This window comes from Myotis nattereri, assembly GCF_964212035.1.
Source record: "Myotis nattereri genome assembly, chromosome: 2".
NCBI lineage: Eukaryota > Metazoa > Chordata > Mammalia > Chiroptera > Vespertilionidae > Myotis > Myotis nattereri.
In genome coordinates this window covers 74493650-74517156 of record NC_138076.1, presented here as the reverse complement: position 1 = coordinate 74517156, position 23507 = coordinate 74493650, and the positions used below count along the sequence as shown (strand labels likewise).

The 23507-nt window shown below is 39.1% G+C and overlaps 1 protein-coding gene across 4 annotated transcripts in view; it reads right to left on the bottom strand.

Moving 5' to 3' along the window:
* The window catches only part of DIAPH3 (diaphanous related formin 3), a gene marked incomplete at its 5' end in the record, with an annotated part of 567305 nt that overhangs the window by 186155 nt on the left and 357643 nt on the right, over positions 1-23507 (bottom strand). For all 4 annotated transcript variants that reach the window (XM_081083267.1, XM_081083268.1, XM_081083269.1 and 1 more), the window contains 2 exons: positions 13118-13280; positions 23214-23340. In XM_081083267.1, coding sequence (XP_080939393.1) covers positions 13118-13280; positions 23214-23340 — 290 coding nt within the window. The remainder of the gene's footprint in view (positions 1-13117; positions 13281-23213; positions 23341-23507) is intronic.

The window sequence follows — 23507 nt, the reverse complement described above, 5'->3', positions numbered from 1 at the left end:
TATGCTTTGTGAAATTTTATTCTAAAAAAGAGAATTAGTGTAGTTTCCTGTGTTCACTTCCCCCAAAGTATTGCTTGCACTTAAAATTAAACATTCCTGATAAATTAACTTGAAACATTGCCCAATAATACAATTAATGGTTATTTTATTTTCCCCAAAAAGTTTAAAATATAAAAAATTAAATGTGCACATTGCCCTCCCTAAAATAAACAAAAACATAATAGTCTATATTTCAAATATGCCTACTTGAAGAGTACATTAGTTTACTTTATAACATAGTAATAAAATATAAAAATGAAAGTATTTCCATTGATACTGACTTTTTGATCATACATCATTTCTATCACTGGGTCTTAGCCTACTTAAACAGCAACTATCCTACTCAACATTTTTTTAACATGTGATAATACCCTGTATATTTCTATAACTTAGAAATCTAGTGCATTGTATAAAAATGTTGATAGCTTATAAATGTCTTTTTTTTTAAAAAAAATATATATATATATTATTGATTTTTTACAGAGAGAAAGGGAGAAGGATAGAGAGTTAGAAACATCGATGAGAGAGAAACATCGATCAGCTGCCTCGTGCACACTTCCTACTAGGGATGTGCCCACAACCAAGGTACATGCCCTTGACCAGAATCGAACCTGGGACCCTTGAGTCCGCAGGCTGACGCTCCATCCACTGAGCCAACCAGGCCAGGGCAATAAATGTCTTCTTGTTCAGAGACATATTTCTTTAAACATTATGTAAGCCAGGAATCTATTTAGTACAGTTTTCACTAAACTCAAAAATCTTTTCTTCTTGCCTAAGTTTTCTATGTTATCTCTTGTCTCTAAAATAACATTACACAGCAAATTAAAATCCACACGCTTTCCAGATGGATGGATGTTAGGTAATATGAAGATACTGGCTAATTTTCTCAAAGTAAACAGCTACTTTAGAATCCAACACATTCCCACTAAATGCTTTGTTAGGAGTTGTCTTCACCTTGATAAGAGACAATGCTCAACCATACTAATGCTTTCTAAAAATTCCTGATGACAACATTTTTAGGAAAAAATAGAAAATACTTTTTATAAACTTTAAAAATGTATGCCTGTATTCTTATACATATTCTTATACTGGAACATGAAAAATATATTCTTAAATAATTAATACCAGTCAAAAAAATCTTTAAAAAAATAAAAAACATGAGATCCACTCGTCTGTTTTCCATTAAAAGTATTTTCTTTTGTAACTAAATATAAAATTTCTCTCCACATGATAAAACTGGATTATAAACAATGGAAAATAAGTTTATTCTTAGAAACCCCTATTTGCAATAATAAGAAGGTAGAGACTTAAGAAATCTAGATGACATATAAATTAATCAAATTAATCTCTCTTGCATTGCCAAATTCAATAAAAAAATGCTATCAGTGAGAATTGGACAACACGATATACTATACACTGGCACAAACAATTCATCATCTTAACATTCAATATAAGGAGCTATAAGTTAAACATTTGATGACCGTGAAACTTATGAAAATGGAATACAACCCTTTAAGAATGCCCCAAAGGATGTGCAGATGTTGATGCTTAAACTGTTTCAGCTTCAAATTGCTCTTTATTGTAAAGTCAGTTTCAGATGAACCAACAAATTACTTATTAGCCGATTAGGGACTTAACATTACCAGCCTTTCACCATTATACTGTTTGTTTGCAATTCCTTCAAACACTTTGTAAAATTCTCAAATAAATGAGATAGTTCAACCTAGTCAATAACTTCTTTAATAAAGTATGAAATTTCACAACTAAAGTTTTTCCAAAGTGTAACTTCATTTTCTATTAAATGTATTCTTTTCCATTGTGTTCTAAAGTGATATACTAAAAAAATATTATCTTTACCTCTCAAATATGAGGCACAGGTAGGCACAAGATGGCAGCCATAAAGAACAGTGCTTTAATGTAGGCTTAGTGATAGGGTAGCACTTTTTTAGCTACTGCTAATCACCTGTTCAAAGAAAATATTCAACCAAAGCCCTAAAATATTCCATGAGAACCTGGCAATGTTTAAAACATGACAAGACTTAAAACAACAGTGTTTCCTTTCTCTTTCTCCCTCCCACTCTTCCCCCGCCCCCTCTCTCTCTCATTTGCAATGTGGAAATGAAGGCCAGTATATCTCATATGCAAAGAATGTACTGTTTTATTCATTCTTGCTTGTGGCATCTAAGTTTAGTGTTATTTTCTCAATAACATGGATTAATCTACTTATGATTATGCATTAGTTATTCAGTTGAATTCTCTCTGGTATCAATCATTGTCCTCATTATTGTATTAGAATAATACAGTTTTACCTTTTCCTAAATCATTTCAGGGAACAAACAAAATACTTAAAATGTAAAAGGAAAATACAAATTATCAGTCATTTAGTAATATTGAACCCGTCAGTCAAATGCATCTATTATCTCATTGAGCAATGTATAGCAAATATATATCTTATCACTAAAGAGAAAAATTAAGCCAATTAGTCTAGGTGTGTTTTTCTTGTGACAAGTCTAAAGAATAAAGATTAGAAGAACCTAGCAATTAATTTTCAAGGCTGCATATATTCACCAACAGGCATTGATCAATTCCTTAAATAAACAGATACCAAAGATCAAAAGAAAAAAGATCCTATATTTAGAATATGTATTTTGTTCTAGTTTGGAGCTTTGACAGCTTCGAAGTCATAAGCTCACTAGAATAAGCAAGGATAGAAAATATGTTCTATTATCCTATCTAATAATGACAGAATATGCTAATTGACCCTCACGCCATGGCAAAGATGGCGGCGCCCACAGCCAATAAGGAGGGAATATGCTAATTGACTGACCCACCCTCGAAGATGGTGGCACCAACAGCCAATAAGGAGGGAATATGCTAATTGACTGCCACGCCCTCAGAGATGGCGGAGCCCACAGCCACAAGATGGCAGTGCCCAGTCTCCTCAGCCCGGCCAGGGAGGCAGGCACATGGCAAGGATGGGCCTGCATCCAGGTGGGCCCGCATCCAGGTGGGCCCAGCTGCTTCACGCACCTACCTCCGGAGTACCCCAGTCCCCTCAGCTGCCCAGAGTCGGCCCAAGGCGCAGGCAAGCCTTGGCTGGCAGCTACCCAGCTGCCCAGGGCTGCCCAAGGCACAGGTAACCAGGGCTGGCCGAGGTTTGCGTTGCCAGCAGTGGCAGCAGCAGAGGTGTGATGGGGTATCGCCTTTCCGTGATCACTGGGTCGCCTCCTGCCCCTGAGGGCTCCTGGACTGTGAGAGGGAGCAGGCTGGGCTGAGGGATCCCCTTCCAGTGCAAGAATAATCATGCATCAGGCCTCTAGTCCTATATAATAAAAGACTAATATGCAAATCGACCGAACGGTGGAACAACTGGTCGCTATGACATGCACTAACCACCAGGGGGCAGATGCTCAATGCAGGAGCTGCCCCCGGTGGTCTGTGCACTCCCACAGGGGGAGTGACGCTCAGCCAGAAGCCCTGAGCTGGGCTCACGGCTGGCAAGTGCAGCGGTGGTGGTGGGAGCCTGTCCCCCCTCCACAGTGGCACTAAGGATGTCTGACTGCCAGCTTAGACATCCCCCAAGGGCTACCAGACTGTGAGAGGGTGCAGGCTGGGCTGGGGGACCCCCACAAGTGCACAAATTTCGTGCACCGGACCTCTAGTAATTACATAAGTTGACTCAACATCCAACCACAGGACTTTTACATAATTTTCTTTTCTCTGATAGCATACGAGTCAATCTACAAGAACTACGGAATACACAGAAAATGCTAGTGCTTTGGAGTTCCTGTTATTCGCCTAGTTGGTCTAAATAGTAGTCCTTAAAAATTACATTTAGAATTGACAAGCATCAAATTTCTACATTAAAATGATTTGGAAAAATGAGTTTTGTTCTGGCTGTCCTCTTTATAAAAAAACAACAACAAAAAAAACCCTAAAAATATCCTCTCACTGAATAAATTCATTTTTGTTTAGCAAATCACTAGTTTGAATATTCAGAAGAAGAATAAATTGTATTTGATCAACACACAAGATTAAATGAGTAATAATTGATTTTACATTTGTTCACTACACAGTGTTATTTCAATTGTATGAACCGAAAATCAACTTAAAGTTTGCAAATATCATGAACAACAAATCTAACTAGATAAAACATAACTCTAACGATTTCAGAGAAGTAACCTAAAGACAGAACTACTGATTACAAATAGGTAGCTATTTATTTAACTTAAAGTATTCTATAGGGAAGCATAAAATTAAAAAAAGTAAAACATACTTTAAATATTTCCTTGTTACAATGAACTAGAGGCCAGATGCACAAAATTCATGCAAGAGTAGGCCTTCCTTCCGCCCACTGCCGGGACCAGGGCTTCCCTCGCAGCCCCAGCTTTGTCTGGAAGGTCATCCAGAAGGATGCCTGGTCTAATTAGCATATTATGCTTTTATTATTATAGACTAGTAGACTGGTGCATGAAAATTCATTCACTGGAGGAGGAGGGGGCAGGGCTCAAACTGGCCTGCCCCCTCTCACAGTCTGGGAGCCCTCAGGGGTGGGAGGTGACCCAGCAATCAGGGGAAGGCAACTCCCCATCATACATCTGCTGCTGCTACTGCTGGCAGCGCAAGCCTCGGCCAGCCCTGGTTACCTGAGCCTTGGGGCGGCCTGGGTGGCTGGGCAGCCGCCATCTGAGGCTTGCCTGCACTTCAAGCAGGCCCTGGGCGGATGGGGAAATGAGGGGACTGGGGGTCTCTGGAGGCAGGGCTTGCCACGCACCTGCCTCCCTGGTGGGGCTGAGGGGACTGGGCACCGCCATGTGTGGCTGCGGGCGCCGACATCTTTGAGGGCGTGACAGTCAATTAGCATATTCCCTCTTTATTGGCTGTGGGTGCTGCCATCTTTGAGGGAAGGGCAGTCAATTAGCTTATTCCTTCCTTATTGGCTGTGGGCGCCGCCATCTTTGCCATGGAGTGAGGGTCAATTAGCATATTCCCTATAGATAGGATTGGGAAAGGTGAAAATCACTATACTTCTATTTTGTGTAGGGAGCTAATTTTGAGAGTATCCTATATAAGAAAAGCCTAATATGCGAAGTGCCCGGTCGACCGGTCGGCTGTTTGACCAATCAAAACATAATATGCTAATGACATGCTAAGGCCACTTAACCACTCGCTATGACGTGCACTGACCACCAGAGGGCAGACGCTCCATCCGGTAGGTTAACTTGCTGGTGGGGTCCGACTGAGTTGGGCTGGACATGCCCTGGAGCCCTCCCACAGTCCTTCCCCGGCTGGCCAACCTCCCACATTCCTCCCTGGCCCCAATTGTGCACCGGTGGGGTCCCTTGGCCTGGTCTGCACCCTTTTGCAATCCGGAACCCCTCAGGGGATGTCAGAGAGACATTCAGTCCAATCCCGCAGGCCAGGCCGAGCGGGACCCCCACTGGTGCACGAATTCGTACACTGGGCCTCTAGTATGTACATATCATTTGATCTTCAAAATGTAACATTCCTAAGAAACACATGCTGTTTTTAAGAGGAAACTGAGGCAGAGCAAGGTAAAGTAACTTGTCCCCAGTCATATCACCCAGGGTGTTCTGATGCCAGAGCCTGTTCCCTCAGCCACTGCTGTCTATCCAATAATGAGGTAGAGAGCAACACATCACTACCAAAAACAAAGAGGATGAGGCTTCCTGTTGGAATTCATAAGTAACTTAAGATAGGAAGATATCAGAATTCTTTCTTTATCATTACACATAGTTCAGATGGAGGCATATATGTGGGAATCACAGGGAGGGACAGATTGGACTTCTTGAACTAGAAAGTAACTGCAAAGTTTTTAGCACTTTTATATATGTAAACCTAGGGGGCAAAAAAGAAAAAAAAGACAATATAAGGCTCCCACTTTTTATGTATAACAGTAATCCCTCTTAAGCAGGGATTACTTTCTGTTGCCATTGAAAACCTAAACCTAAAGTGGGGTACCAGATATACAGGGTCTTAGAAACTATAAAGATGTCTCATAATCCTTCTTAGTATTTTTTAAACAGAAAAGTTTCATGTGCTCAGGGGTAAAAAAGCTACATGAACTAGAAAGTCTGACTTCTTTCATGTAATCACATCAATTCTATTTGGGGATGTATGCAATTAAAAACTCTGAGGGTCTACATAGCAGTTACATGTCTAATTAAAACAGAAAAATGGTATATTTTTAATGTATATAATTTGGTAGAGAAACTGTTTTCAAACATGTTATCTAAAGGGGACAGATAACAAAGGAGTCCTAAGAGGTGAAAGCATGCCTAAGTATTTCTATAAAATGAGATCGTTAAGCAAAATAAATAAGGTGCAAGATGACATTTGCTTAAGGAGTTAAGAGTGCTGTTGCACTGTGTTAACAACTCTGGTTATAGCAAAAGAACTTTCAGTGACAATAAAGGAAGCATCATCAGGACTAGAAACAAGAGTGTTAAAGAAGAAACCATGCAATTCAGGCCTATGTGTAGGAGCAGTTTAAGCAAAATTCTCTAACATGAATAAGAATGGGAAAGAGGGGCCTGGACATCATTATGCTTCAAGGCCACAGTGATCAATGAAAGACACAAAATTAGGTTTATACGCAAAGGACAAACATCCACATGCTGTAGCTGTTGGATACAATAAAGAGAAGGGGTACCTAGCAAGATCCAACAAAAATTTCTGAGTGAGTTGAATTCACCCTGTAGAAGAATGATATCCCTATTAATAACAGGCACACTGGTAATGGCATGTAATAATGAGTCTAAACCCAGTCACAAGTTGAAAATGATTATTACTGTTATACAACATTGTACAACTAATGGCATGAACTTTATTTGGTGAAGATGGATGCCTGGTAGGTCACACGTTTACTCAGCCTATACAGTGAGGTGAAGTATTTCAACCTATTACCTCCAATTGAACTTTATGCTTCACATGAGTCCTAAAGGAAAAAGAGTCTATTACAGAATGATGCCGACTCTTTAGCCCTCACCTTAACCCTCACTTCCGCCATTAACTGGCCTCTAATTTTAAAAGAGGACATTTTAGGCTTTGAAATAAAAGCAGACTGGCAAGCATTCTTCTATTATGAATCCATCAATGTATACAGAAAGTTATTTAAAAAAAAAAGAGTGAGGAAATAAAGTATGCCTTGTGCTGATTCCCTCTAGTAAGTTATAAAAAAACACTTTAAAAACCACATTTTTACTCACAAATGCTCTGAGCAGCAATGTATTATCAATGTTTAAAGGAAAAAAATGCCCAAACTTTGCAGCCAGGCAGGCCTCCCCTAGCCTCCACCAATTCTGCAGGGGCTATGCAAACACACAGGTTCTCTGCCCTGCAATTAAGTTAATCGCAAGGGTAAATTCTGTACTTCTCATGAACTGCGTGAAGACCAAGTGAGAGACATGTAAAGCACTAGCACCAGCTCTAGCAAGAAGCAAACAAACACTCAATCTCTAGCCACTGGTTTTGGTTTTGCCCTATTGAAGATGGTAGTAAAAAAGTGAAGTAAAATTACAATGTAAATTTATTTCCTATTGTTGAAAGTTGATCAATAGTTCTAAATAAAAATCATTCCCTATGATCATACTGTATAGAGTAGATTGTTGAAACGATGATGACAAATAAATTCCCAGTTGAGAAACCCCAAAAAGAAGATATACTTTTTGCCCATTATATTAATGTGGCTTTCCAGAAAGACCTTCAACACATTAAAGTTCCAGATCTAATATTTTCACAGTGGCTCACTAAAGTTAACTTGGTTTACAAAGTTGAATAGTATAAAATTAAGTAGCAACATACAACATCAGAGATTATGAAAATTTATTTACTTGTGAAAATTTTCTGTTAATATGGACACTGCAGTATTTTTAAAGACACAGTGTCTAAAATTCCAGCAGTATAACTGTATAAACCAAAAAGAAAGAAAGAATGAAATGGGTGAAAAATTGTACTTCCCTTCCAGTCTTCTTTATGCTTATTTTCATTCTAGAGAAAAATTTATTCTCTAAATTACTCATTTAGATAAAAAATGTTTTAAAAAATATTTAGCTCTAATTTTTTAAATTTAGAACAGTATGTATAGGAGTGTGTACTGTCTGATAGCAGCTGCTTCTAGGACCCTCTGAATTCTGAAATAGGAAAGTATAGTTGTCACTCAATTACCCTCTTTTTTTGAACCCTTGTTCATTCATACATTTACTTTCTCCCTCTGCCCACCACTTAATGACAAAAATGCCAAGTTACCCACAGAACACCAAAACCCTATAATCCTACCAGTTTTCAGGATGACTGGAATTATACCTTGATTCAAATCCCAATTCCCACTACTTACAATAAGGACTTGGTCTCCCTCCAAATGCAAATGTTCTTATTTGTAAAACAAAACACAAGCTATAGAACATAGGAGACAGTATGACATAGCATTTAAGAGCAGGGGATGTGGAGGAAGACTGCATGAGTTTAAATTCTAGTTCTGGCATTTTATACCTATGTCACACTGAGCGAGCTATGTTCTGTTTCTGTGCCTCAGTTTCTTCATTTGCCACAAAGAGTTGGTAACAGTGAAGAGATGGATAATTATTATGAAGATTGGCTGAGATAATATATGTAAGTAAGACATATGGGAAAATGTCTGGCTCATAAAAATCCTATATAGTAAAAGCTTAAATGCTAAGTGTCCGGGCGACCGGTTGGCCATTCAACCAATCAAAGTGTAATATGCTAATGATATGCTAAGGCTGCTCAACCACTCACGATAATGCTATGACGTGTACTGACCACCAGGGGGCAGACGCTCCAACTGATAGAGATGGGCGGACACTCCCTGGAGCCCTCCCGCAGTCCCTCCCCAGCTGGCCAACCTCCTGCGCCCTTCCCCAGCACCAATGGGTGGGTCCCTCAGCCTAGCCTGCATCCTCTCACAATCTGGGACCCCTCGGGGGGATGTCGGAGAGCTATTTTCAGTCGATCCCGCAGGCCAGGCCGAGGGACCCCACTGGTACATGAATTTGTGCACCGGGCCTATAATATATATATACTACAGGCCCGGTGCACAAAAATTTGTGCACTCGGGGGGGAGGGGGTTCCCTCAGCCCGGCCTGTGCCCTCTCGCAGTCTGGGACCCCTCGGGAGATAACGACCTGCTGGCTTAGGCCTGCTCCCGGGTGGCAGAGGGCAGGCCCAATCCCTAGGTGCAGCCCCTGGTGGGGCTCAGAGTAGGGCTGATTGGGGAGTTGGGGCACCCTACCCTGTCATGCACAGAGCAGGGCGGATTGGGAGGTTGTGATGCCACCCTCAGTCACGCTCAGGGTAGGGCCGATTGGGGGGTTGGGGCACCGCCCCCTGTCACACTCAAGGCAGGGTCGATGGGGAGGTTGCGGCGCCACCCCCTGTCACGCACAGAGCAGGGCCGATCAGGGGGTTGGGGCGCTGCCCCTGTCACGCACAGAGCAGGGCCCATCAGGGGGTTGGGGAGCTCCCCTTGTCACGCACATAGCAGGGCCAATCAGGGGGTTGGGGAGCTCCCCCCTGTCATGCACAGAGCAGGGCCAATCAGGGGGTTGAGGAGCTCGCCCCTGTCACTCACAGAGTAGGGCCGATAGGGGAGTTGGGCACCACTCTGTCACACTCAGGGCAGGGCGGATCAGGGGGTTGGGGTGCCGCCCTCTATCACCCACAGAGCAAGGCCAATCAGGGGGTTGGGGCGCCGCCACTCTCACACTCAGGGCAGGGCCGATGGGGAGGTTATGGCTCTACCCCGTCACACACAGAGCAGGGCACGTGGGGGCGGGGGGTGGTTGGAGCGCCGCACCCTGTCACACACAGAGCAGGGCCTATCAGGGGGTTGGGGCACCACAGCATGTCACACACAGAGCCACAGGGCAATCAGGGGGTTAGGGAGCTCCACCTATCAGGCACAGAGCAGGGCTGATCAGGGGGTTGGGGCGCCTTCCCCTGACAGGAACAGAGCAGGGCGGATAGGGAGGTTGCGGCCCCGCCCCCTGTCACACACAGAGCCGCAGGGTGATCAGGGGGTTTGGGCGCTGCCCCCTGTCACGCTGATCCTGGTGCTGGAAGGCCTCGCGGCTCCGCTGATCCCGGTGCTGGGAGGCATATTACCCTTTTACTATATAGGGTAGAGGCCTGGTGCATGGGTGGGGCTGGCTGGTTTACCCTGAAGGGTGTCCTGGATCAGGGTGGGGGTCCCCACTGGGGTGCCTGGCCAGTCTGGGTGAGGGGCTGAGGGCTGTTTTCAGGCCGACTGAAGCTCCCAACTACTCCTTTTTTTCTTTTATTCTGGGCCAGCTTTAGCTCTGGCTCCAGCTCTAGCTCTGAGGCCTCTGCTGCTGAAAGAAGGTATCTGGTTTGTTTCGGTTCTATAATCGAAACTGTATCAACTCCAGCTCTGAGATCCCAGCTCACTGAAAGCAGGTTTCTGGGGTTTTGTTTAGTTTCTATATTTGTTACAATGTTTCTTAAACTGCAAGCTCAGAGGCCGGCAAGGCAGGCGGGGAACGTTGGAGTCCTCTGTCACTGAAGCAAGCAAGCCTCATGTTAGTTTCAAGCTGCCTGGCTGCCAGCCCCCATCTTGGCTGAGTTAATTTGCATATCTCGCTGATTAGCCAATGGGAAGGGTAGAGGTCGTATGCCAATTACCATGTTTCTCTTTTATTAGATAGGATAATGGATATTATTTCATATATGCATTTCATAATTTTATACATAATTGTGTCAGGGATCTCCAAGATAAGGCTTGAGTTTGATCATTGTTTTGGAAGGATTCACAGAATTCAGAAACGCTGTTCTATCCACTGTTACAGTTTACAATACACCAAAAAGATACAGATTAAAATCACACTGTCCTCTCCCTATGGAGTTTGATATTTATAGGAATGATGTGTGACAACACATGAAGAACATTGCCAACCAGGGCAGCTCACCCCAGCTTTGTGTCTAGTGTTTATTGGGGAGGACAGTCCAGTAGGCCTGCGCCTCCTGCATGAGTGACCTTAGCTACTCAGTCTCCAGTGCCCCATAGAAGACCATCTGATACATTGTGGCCTAGTGCCTCAGGTGAACAAAAACAGGTATTCACGCCCTCGCTAGTTTGGCTCAGTGAAAGAGCTTCGGTTTGTAGTTGAAGGGTCCCAGGTTCAATTCTGGTCAACTGCATGTACCTTGGTTTCAGACTTGATCCCCAGCCCTGAATGGGGTAAGTGTGAAGACAACCAATCGATGTTTCTCTCTCACATTGATGTTTCACTCTATCTCTTTCCCTTTCACTCTCTCTGAAAATTAATGGAAAAATATCCTCAGGTGAGGATTAAAAACAAACAAAACAACCGAAAACAAACAAACAAAAACATATGGTATTCACCATAAATCACATTTTTAGCATAAACTATCTAGCTTGGTCCTAGGTACAAAGACCAGGTAGGACATCCCAAGGGCTTCAAGGTGACCTCCCAGGAGTCAGGCAAGGACTAGAGCAGTGGTTCTCAACCTTCCTAATGCCATGACCCTTTAATATAGTTCCTCATGTTGTGGTGACCCCCAACCATAAAATTATTTTCATTACTACTTCATAACTAATTTTGCTCCTGTTACGAATTGTAATGTAAATATCTGATATACAGGATGTATTTAGGCTACCCCTGTGAAAGGGTCGTTCGACCCCCAAACAGGTCGCGACCCACAGGTTGAGAACCGCTGGACTACAGCTTTCTTTGGAATGCTCAGGGTTTGAGTACCTCAAGCTTACTGAGTTAACCCTTTACTCAATTTATTGATCAACTACCATGTGCCAAAAGCTATCATAAACATTTAACATATATTATCCTGTTTAATATTTAAACACCCTTTTGAGAAAGAAATTGACATTCCCTTTTATAAATATGAAAACTGAGTCTCAGGAAGGTTAGTGTTCATAGTCACATAACTAGTCCGCAACCCAAACGTAGCTCTTTCAGACTGCAAAGCCTTTGCTAATTCCACTAAGCCAATTTGCCTCACAAAACATTGTAAAAATTAGTATAATACAGCACACATATAGGCACATAATATGTTTAATAATCAAATTCCCTTCTGGTATGAAAAAATAATTTAATCACTTTGAATTTGTGGAGGAAGTAAATAAGAGCAAGAAGCGAAATGTGTATTTAATGCAGACAGACTAGTTTTCCTTTAAAATATTTTTATTAAAAGGCTATCTAATCATAACCCAGTGATTATAACCAAATCCAATAAATTCAGTAATAAAGTTTTCCTGAGATTTAAAAAAAAGACCTAATTCTTTAAATCCAGTTTTTTTTCTTTATACTTCAAGAACTTTTTAATCCCCACCAACATTTGCTGAAATACAGAAATGACTTACCTATCTATTAAGAATAACATATTTTTTCTTTGCAGAAATGTATCCCAAGTTCCCTAGGGAGGCAACAATGCCTTCTCATTTTAATATGTGTGGTTCTTTTCCCCCATCTAATCAGCTAATACTTTTCAAAAGATCTTTTTAATGCCTAAATGAAAGGATTGCACATCAAAGACCTGACCTCCCTATTAAAGTATCTAAAGAAAACCCTAGAATATAAAATCCATTCAAAAGCAAACTGCAGGTAGCTTATTGTACAATGCATTAAGAAAAGAAAAGGAGGAAAAAGCTTCATAAGAGCTGCAAGGAATTGGGTAAAATTATACCACAAAAATACAAATTGATCATAAGTATAAAGAAACAAATTCATAGCCAAAAACTTACTACAAAAGTGCTCTGTAATCAGCCAGGAGGGGAGTCTCTATGAAAAACTTCAGAATTTGTCACAGTTTTAATCAAAATTTCTGATTATAGTTTAATGTTGGGAAGGCCAAAAAGGGAACAAACCACACATTTTTTCAATAGATTTAAAATATGAAATTTTAAAGCTAACTTTCAACATCAGAAAAGGTAGATTTTCCTAGACAACAGGAGCGGAATGAAGTAATGAAGTAAACGTATTAATAGATGAAGTAGTATAGATACAAATACTTTTTAAAAAACAAATTAAAATTTTTATCATACCATGAATGTGGCTCTGAAGTTATTTAAGTCAGTCAAAAAGTCTTCCACAGACACCTTCTTCACATCAACAGCATAGTATTCCATTATGCTCTGGTATAGCTTTTCCATGTTTTCATGTAACTTTGAAAGATCCTCATACTGTTCCTTTGTACTGATAACAAAGCTGTATATTATAGTTAAAGAATTCTGAAATTTCAAAGTAATGTTTTAGAAAAACACACAACTTTAAGTCCAATGTTTTGATGTAATTGTTAGCTACTATTACACATCTCCAAAATGCCAAATCACCTCTAAAAGTTAACCATTCTTACAATTCAATCTATACTGTACAGTGATGAAATCTTAAATTCAATTTCTAATTAAATCAAGCAAAATTACCAGAATAGTTAAATATTTATACATTTAATATTTGTTTCACAACTGAATTCAAGGAAATTTTCCTTCCAATTTGCCATCTAAATAATACAGATCATGCGATATGATTTAAAATTCTAGTTCAGCAGTTGTAACAGTACATTTAATGGTAGTGAAATCAATAAAATAGGCATTAAGCACAGCCGTTCAACTGGACAAACTGGGTTAATTTCTAACTCCTAAACTTGGTACTTCCATGCCTGTGGACAAATGCCTCATCTTTCTGTGCCAAAATGTCCTCACCTGTAAAATGAGAATAATAGTAATATCAACTATCTTAATGTGGCTGTAGTGAGGAATGAGTTAAACATACAAAGTTCTTAGAAAAATGAATGGTATCTAGAATATATACAAATACTTGGTATTTTATTGCCTGGTTATTCATTTTAAGCTTTACTTAGGGTTGCAAAGACAATCAAAAATAAATTTTTAAGAATTACATTTAAAATTTGTTATTTTATGAAATTAAACTCATGTTTTAACTTATCCTTGGGAAAATTGATAGTTTCTCCTATGTATTACCTGGTTCAAACTATGATTATACATACACACAGAGATGTTACTCTCTCATTTATGACAACTCAGTTCAAAGCACAATGAGACAGAGAAGACTAAATGTGAGTGTAGCAGTGGCAACAGAATACATTTTCTAAACAAAGCATAGAATTCCTTTGTGGCATGAAACATTGCTGAGGCAGTAAAATCACTGTCTAAAAAAGTGACTCTCTTAGTTCATCAATCATAATTACATATGGTTCCTTTAAACTGTGGCATTTAAATAAATGGAACATACAGAATAAAAATTACTGAAGTCATCTTACTGTCTCTAACACAAAAGGATAAACAGACATCAGCGCACTTATTTTTAAAATATAGCCAGTTAATAAGAATAACTAGATTGAAACAAAGAATTTCTAGAGTGCGGTCACCTCTGTCAGTTCCTTCTATATTGCAAAACAAAAATGGAAGGTTTATATCTAAAAATGAAAAACTTTCCACAACTTCAAAATGATATGTTTCCTGTGGTCAGAGCATTCACCTGGTAGAGGATAAAGTAAAGCAACAGATCCAGGCCCTTCCCTTTGAGATAGATGAATGAATGAATGAATGAATGAATGAATGAATATGACCAAGGAGAAAGAGGTAGCACTACAGCCAGATAGTTGGTGAATCCAGGGTGCACCGAAGAATTTGAGTAATTAGAACTCAACCTCCCCACAAGGTACTATGGCAACTCAGTACCCACGTCCACATGTTGCCTATTGCTCTTCTTTGTCTGTTGTTTTTTGGGTTGGTTTTTTGTTTCATACTATGCTCCATGTATTTTACAACTAGAGGCCTGATGCACGAATTTGTGCACAGTGCGGCCTGGCTGGTCCGCCCCGATCAGGGCCGATCGGGTGAGGCTGGCCAGGGGGAGCAGACGTGGGAGTTTGGCTGGATGGCCAAACAGCCCTGTCCCCGATCAAGGTGGAGGGGGCCGATCAGGGGAGGGGCTACAGGCGTTTGGCGGTCTGGCACCGATCCCTGGTCAAAGGGACAATTTGCATATTAGCCTTTTATTATATAGGATATATGGGGTCTGAATTCTAATGCAAGAGCTGATTTATTTTAATGGCCTTAAGAAAATCTATAGATCTTTTTGTGGCTCAGTTTATATTCAACTGAATAGCAAAAAGTCCTCCTTTATACTTTCTAGAATGTCGGTCATAACACTACCAGTGAATGATGCATTTATATGTGGTATCTTTTATTAATTCTTAGATGAGCAACAAAAATTTCTTATAATTACTAAAATCACAAGGAATTATAACAATATAGTCACACAGAACAGGTTTCCATATATTTTGTCTTGTGAAATATCCATATTCCATAAAATGTTGTAGGTAAAATGAACAGATGTAAATAAAAACTACATTTAACATACATACAGAAACTATTAGATGGAACATATGGTGATTTATTTGTAAAGTGAAATAATTTCTTTAAACTAACAAGTTCAGAAATCAACACTGGTTGATCAAATCTATAAACTCGCACCTAAAATTATTTATGTTCTAGATAGAGACTGTATCCACATGGATTATTTATATAGTATTCTTAATTCCTATCTACTTTTTCAGGTCCAAACCTGCCGGGAGCCGGTCCATGCTTGCTGTTTTAAGGGACCTGGCATATATGGCATACTGTTCTTAATATGTTTGCTCACCTTCTTGGCACTATGTGTTTTAACCAAGGTCTCTGAGAAAGATTGTTTCCCCAGGTAGGGATTTTCCCCTGAAGTTAGGGAGGGAATAAAACCTCTTAACTAAGTGCCAGGCGGGTAATTAATCATTTTAACTGCGAACAATCATGCTTAAGCTACATAATCTTTACTCCCTGGAATGGAGATAAGAAACGCCCTAACCTTTGTAATAGAGATTGATAGGATAGAATCAACTGGTATAAATACAGATGTAACAAGACAGCAAGGGACAGAGAGAGAGAGACAGAAATTGGCACAGAACCTACACAGAACGTTCTCTAGAGACAGAAGAACTTCGCTGGAGAGAACATGGCAAAAGATCCTGGACAGAAACTGGCCTCAGAACCTAGAGACAGAACCTAGCGAGAGAACATGGCAAAAGATCCTGGACTGAACCTGACTACAGAAATTGGCAAGAGAACCTGACTAGAACCTGGTGACTGAACCTGGCTGGAGAACCTGGACAGAACCTGGCTGGAGAACCTAGCGAGGGAACATGGCTACAGAACCTGGCTGGAGAACCTGGAGAACCTAGCAAGAGAACATGGACACAGAACCTGGCTGGAGATCCTAAGCAGAACCTCTCTGGAGATCCAGACCAGAACTTGGCTGGAGATCCTGGCTGGAGATCTTGGCTAGGCTGCTGATCAACTGAACACTGTCTCCGTGTCCTTCCTTCTTCGCCGACTCCATCTACGCCTTTGGGAACCCCTGGACCTGCTGGGGTTGGACCCCGGCACAAACCTACCATTCAAGGCTTCACTAAGCTTCCATGAAGCTTTCTTCTCTACATCTATGAGCGATAATTTTCCCACTGAATACATACGGTATTTGTAGTCCATTGTACTCATCTGTAATGAAGTTGTGAATTTTCCTTTCTAATCCAATTCCCTAGTAGTGCTTATTTCTCACCCCATTTCTAAGGTGTGGTCACCTCTGTCAGCTCCTTCTCTAATGCTGTGCCCCACCTTCTTAGCTGTATTAAGTCTAACCATCTACAACATCATTGGTGCCAGTTACTTATTTCACCCTAGTGTCATCCTTTTTTAACTTTAATAGAAAGGGTAACAGGCCTTCTCACAATTCTGACGAAAGACTGCACATATATGCATTCTTACACACACAAACTCAATGTAATTAAGATCTAAGAGAGTCCTTGAACAGCTGTTAACCTGGACAACAGGTTATCCTATTACCATGGGTGTTTCTAACTGTAGGGTTACTACTTTTCTGCCCCTATCACTGCTCATAAGGCTTTGAGCTTTAAAACAGGAATTTCACAAATCCTAGTAATTTTATTCTACAACCTGGGAATATGTCTATTCTCAAGAATCAATTTGGTAAACAGATTAAATTATAGCTATAAGTATTGTCCAATAACATTTTTTTAAATTTTCAGATACAAATCAAAAATTAATAAAATATTTAGAATATGCCTGGACATACTTAATCAAAACAGTATAATTCTATTTAAAAATGTGATGGGAAAGAAGACCAAGAGTCAAAATCATTAAAATTACATGCTCTTGTTCTAAAACTTGGGAGCTTTATAAGTTAACTAGAGGCTCGGTGCACGAATTCATGTAGCAGTGGGGTCCCTCAGCCTGGCCTGAGGGATCAGGACCAAACTGGCTGTCCGACATCCCCCAAAAGGTTCTGGATTGGGAGAGGGCACATTCCAGGCCGAAGGACCCCATCGGTGTACGACCGGTGCTGGGGAGGGATGCAGGAGGTTTGCCAGATGGGGAAGGACCGCGGGGGGGCTCCAGGGCACATCTGGCCCATCTCGCTCAGTCCTCATCAGCCGGACCCCAGCAGCAAGCTAACCTACTGGTCGGAGCATCTACCCTGATGGTCAGGGCATGTCATAGCAAGCGGTTGAGCAGTCTTAGCATATCATTAGCATATTACACTTTGATTGGCTGAACAGACGAGACATGTAGCATATTAGGCTTTTATTATATAGGATTATCTTATCATTGTTATCGATAAAACAATTTGCTCCCAAAGGAAGTAGAGCTTTGAATAATTGGAATTACCCATGAGAATGATAAAATTGTGATTAAACTTAAACAATTTTGGAAAGAGCCAAATTCTTAGAAGTTTAAAATGATTGTCTGATAGGGTGGAATAAATGGTTACATTAATGGGGTCTCTACATCATTATTGATGGGCTACTCATTAAGAGATGGTGGAATATTCAGACAGGAAAAAAAAACAAAAAAAAAAACATCATTATCATCAGCCAAAAGAGAAAACAAATGTAGATGTTCTTGTGCCAACTGTTAAACTTCAGAGAAAAGTAATGCCCATCTTAGTAGTAGTAAGGCTTTATTTTTTCCCCAGCTTCTTATATAGAGCTTTAGAGAAATAGGTGAGCTTCTTGACACAATAAATATTTGATAAAATTCATTAAAAAATATTGATATTTACTCAGTCACTTGTTATTTTTGTAAAATCTGTTTTCTATTCCTTTACTAGGACAAAGGCCAAATTCTCATTAATTTCTATATGAAAGACTATAATCGTCCCATTTGAAAGGTTCATTGACAAGCAAATCTGTGTTCACATGTGCTGAATTGCAAATACATAGTGTTGGCCAACTAAGTAGTAAGACAAAGATTTAGGATTCAACTCCTGGTCAACAAATACAGCTCATTACCAAACTACCTGGCACTAATATATTCTATGGGTGTATTTTTATTTATTTATTTAAAATTTATCTGTATTGTTGAAAGTACTACAGAAGTCCTCTTTTTCCCCCGCATTGACTTTTTCACCCTGCTCCCAAATCCCAGGCCTTCACTGCACTACTGCCTATTTCCAGAGGTTATGTATATTCTTTGCCCACATTATTGTACTTTCCCACAAAAGTTGTCTATTACTTCCACTAACACATTTGATAAGGATCAGCTTCAATCAGTCATATATGTCCGATAGCGTTTATATATCTTCTTAAGTAGCCAGGCAGCCAGCCAGTCAATCTAAAAGTATTCACTGAACTCCACTGTATTCCCTTCTTTTGGGCACTAGGGAAAAAACTAGTTAACAAGATAAGCAAAGTCCCTCCTTTTGTGAAATCTAGTGATAGATAATAAAAAAACTAAATAAATGAGATATTCAGATAGTGATAAGTATGATGAAGAAAAATTTTGTGATGTTATACAGAATGACACAGGCTAATTTACGTAGGGCACCCAAGGAAGTCCAGGCTAAGAAGGTGACATTGACTGAAGTAACTGAGGCATGACTGTAAAGCGGCAGTAAGTGCTAAGTTGTGTAATAACCTTTGTGAGTTTAATAAGACTGCAGAGAAGAAAAAGATGCATATAAATTTGAAGATTCACAGAGGATGAGGAGCAGGATATTTTAACCCAAGTCTTACAAGTTTATTAAGAATGGATTAAATAAAAGATATGACAAATGAGAAAGAAGGAAGGAGAGAGCAGACTAAGTAAAGAAAAATCTGCTCTTACAAATCACACAATTACCCAACTTTTTTTTTTTTAAATATATTTTATTGAATTTTTACAGAGAGGAAGGGAGAAGGATAGAGTTAGAAACATCGATGAGAGAGAAACATCGACCAGCTGCCTTCTGCACACTCCCTACTGGGGATGTGCCCGCAACCAAGGAACATGCCCTAGGCTGGAATTGAACCTGGGACCCTTGAGTCCGCAGGCCGATGCTCTATCCACTGAGCCAAACCGGTTAGGGCCCAACTTTTCACTCCTGCAAATGAGCTGTGTATTATACAAATTTACTTTTAATCCATTCCACTCTTCTGTTTTACTTCCTAACTATAGTTCAATTAAATTAAAATGTACGGAATTTTTTTACCTGAAAAATACTGTACTTTATGTAATGCTGGATATAGATAAGATGTCTTTCTCTCAAGGAATTTATTGAGATAGTTTTAGCATCTTCATAGAAGTATCAAAAGGGATTAAAATATCACTCTATAGCAGAACAATAAAAAGAACGTTCAAAATAAAAGCAGGATTGCAATAAATTTAAAGAATAGAACATAGGAAAGAGTCAAGTAACTTGCTATACAAAATTTAATATTATCTCAAATATAACTAGTAGCCCTGCGCACGAATCCGTGCGCTAGTAGCTCTCTGCAGGGCCTGGCCGCTCTGTGCCCGCTGCCCAGAGGCTCTCCGCGGCACAGAGGCCCAGCCGAGGCCCGGCGCGGAACGCTTGCCTTGTCACTGGGGTGACAACGCAAGCATTTCCCCTCACCCCCGGCCGCTCTGTGCACGCTGCCCAGAGGCCCTCCACAGCTGGGGTGGAATGCTTGCCTCATCGCTGCGGCATTCCACCAGGCCACTCACGCTGCCTGCTCTTAGCGGCCGCCCCCCCCAGGACTGGGGGACTCCGGTGAGGCTGAGAGGACTGGGTACCGCCATCTTTGTGATGGAGTGACAGTTAATTTTCATATTACCTTTTTATTAGGTAGGATAGTTTGTATATAACAATATTAATGACCCCCCACCTCGAATGTGTGTTACATATTTTTCAAGCAAATATTTACACTAGTACTATTCAACTCTATATTTCTGAGCAGGCTTAGCAATTGGAAAGTAACATCATTATTATTAAAAGTCAATGTGGCCTGGACAGTGTTGATCAGTGGTTGAGCATCGACCCAGGAACCAGGAACTCACTGGTTTGATTCCCAGGCAGGGCACATAACAGCGCTCAACTCCCAGGAGGAGGCATGCAGGAGGCAGCAGATAGATGCTGTTTCTCTCTCATTGATACTTCTATCTCTCTATCCCTTTCCCTTCCTCTCTCTCTAAAAATCAATAAAATACATTAAATTTTTTCTTTAAAAAAAAGTCAATGTGCTATCTCTAAAATAATTGTGCCACCAGTCGGACATCCCCTGAGGGCTCCTGGACTGCAAGAGGATGCAGGCCAGGCTGAGGGACTCCCCCAACACACACACACGAATGCATGAATTTCATGCACCAGGCTTCTAGTATACTATAATTAAACACTATTAGTAAAATTTCCTATTATAACAAAATTATATCATAATTTAAGACTATTTGATTAACAGATTATTTAATAGTTCACTAAGTTATGATTTTTTTACATTAAATATCCAGTTGAAATAATGCATTGTTAACAATTTGGATAATACACATATTCTTCCAGAACTGGTTGAGGAATCACACATTTGATATGTGCTTCAACTAATAAGCACTAAAATTTAAAACAAAGTTTGAGCATTAATAACCCAAATTTTAGTTAAATATATTTTTATTCATTGTGCATTTTCATTTCCATATTCTTCCATTTTCTAAGATCTAAGCAGCTCACAATTTGCCATTTTAGTAAGATCTGTATAAATGCATTTAATATTCAAGATCTGATTTGTTGTCAGTCCTAATTAAAGTAAACAAAGCTTCACAATGAATGAATTTAATTACCTCGAAACTAGTATGTCTAAGAGGAAAAGCAAACAAGTACAATCTAATCTCAGCAAAGAGTATTTATGATCATAAGCTTTGTCAATAGCAAAGTGCACCAACTGTTCATATATCTGACTTCCAAAGAAATACATGAATGCTAATCAGTTCATTAGAGGCTTTTAGGTTGTAATATTTAGCAACAGGATATAGTAGCTTTCATGTCTATGGAGTATAATTGTACTCAGAATGAAAAATTGTTTCCAACAAAGCATCACCTTTCCTGTTTCTGATTTCCTGCTAGTTACTTTTTTTGAGTTGCACACCTTTCAAGAAGGCGACATCATTCAGCTTCTTGTATCATATGAATACAATTATTAATAGGTCCAGAGATCATCTGCTGAGCATGACTCTGCTACACTGACTCTAAGCTCAGGAATTCATCTTCAGTTATATGTCCTAGAAATCCAACCTTCATAATTAGTACACTCACAATGAATTACCAAAGATTCTATACAAGAAAAAACTTTTCTAAAATGCTTTCTATCTATAAAGAACAATAATAAGCACTTCCATTAATAGTACTTAATGATTACAATAAACTGGCATATATGAATATTTTAACATGATAAAAATAATTGAGAAAAAAAGCTAAGAATGGAAAAACTAATATAACTGTGCTATAAAAAAATTTACAAATTTAGTTTTGAAAACCATATGTTGCCAAATGAGAAGGTACTGCAAAATATACTTTTGATAAGTATATATTTCATTTTTAGTTTTAAAAAGACAACCATATCTAGTGGAGTGATAATGGCGCCCTGCCTTATAATAAAAAAGAAACTGGATAGGTAGGAAAGATTGGAAAGGAAATAAATACATTAGTTAGAACTGATTGTTGCTGAGTGCATTTTTATGATATTTCCCCAAAGATATAGTAAAAATAGTTAAAATTGAAGTAATTCACAATTAAGCTGAAAGTATATACAAGAAAATCTATGACAAGCCAAGTAATAATTTTGTGATATGCCAAATCTCAGGAGAGATAGAAAGAGGAAAAGTAGTTATTTTAGTTCAAGTAAATCAGTTTAAAATAAATATCAGGAGTGTCTATTTATAAGAGCTCATTTTAAAAGTGGGTTATTCTTTCATGTAGAATTCTGAAGTCCATATGGAATTTTAATAATGCACAGTAGTAATACTTTCTTATAACCTAGAAGATATCAGTCTCTAATTTCACAGAATGGTTTGCAAAGCAACTCAACATTAGTTTCAGGAAATAAAGTTTATTACTTTAATTACTCATTAGAGATTAAGCCACAGAGTTAGCAAAACCAAAGATAATTGAATTCAAAAGAAACCTTAAATTAAGCAGGACACAAGCCTCATGCTATTAATTTTCTATAAGTATGTACACACACACACACACACACATATATGTCAATATATGTATATATATATATATATATATATATATATATATATAAATTTTATTTTAGGTTTGGAGAATATCTGCACAAATAGTGATTGTGACAATCTCAATTTTGATTATAAAACTATGTAGTATTTCTAAAGAAAATAGTAAAGTTTCTGGAACACAAGTTAATTTTTAGTATAGGCCAAACTAAATTAAGGTGACTACTCACACCAGTTTATAGTCTTTATCCTGAAATGTTTCAAAATATCTAAATCACATCATGTTAGATTCAAATTTCCTCAATTTGAGTTTTCATATCCTGTTAATCTACCATGAACTTCAAAAGGAAAAAGGACATGTGGAAGAGAAAAGATGAGAAAAAGTATTATTCAAGTTGATAAAAAGGGAAAAAAATGGAAATCAATAGAATACATTTCAGTATTGTTCATGATAAACGCTGATAAATTTCCCTGCAAGTAGGTAAAGATTAAGCCTATAATGTGGTACTACAGAATGGTCTCTGGTTATGCAAATGTACTTCAAATGTTAAATAATTTGTAATTCTAGTTCACTAGTAATTTATTTAGATATCAAAAGGATATGGACATCTTTGTCACAAACTTATCACGCACGTCCTCAGGAGGGGGAAAGGTTTCCAAATCTCTCTCAAGCTGTTGAAGTTGCCTTCCCATCTGCTTCAGATTCTTTTCCAGCATTTCTACAGAGACTGAAAAAGAGTATATAAACGCCTTGAAAGGACAAAATTATAATATATAAAAGGTAAAACACTCTAGAAACAAAATATTTGTGAAAAATCTTACAATAAGAAAGTAAAAAATTTATTATAATAAAGGGAAGGTAAATTTCAGTAAACTTGTTAAAACTTTCAATTTT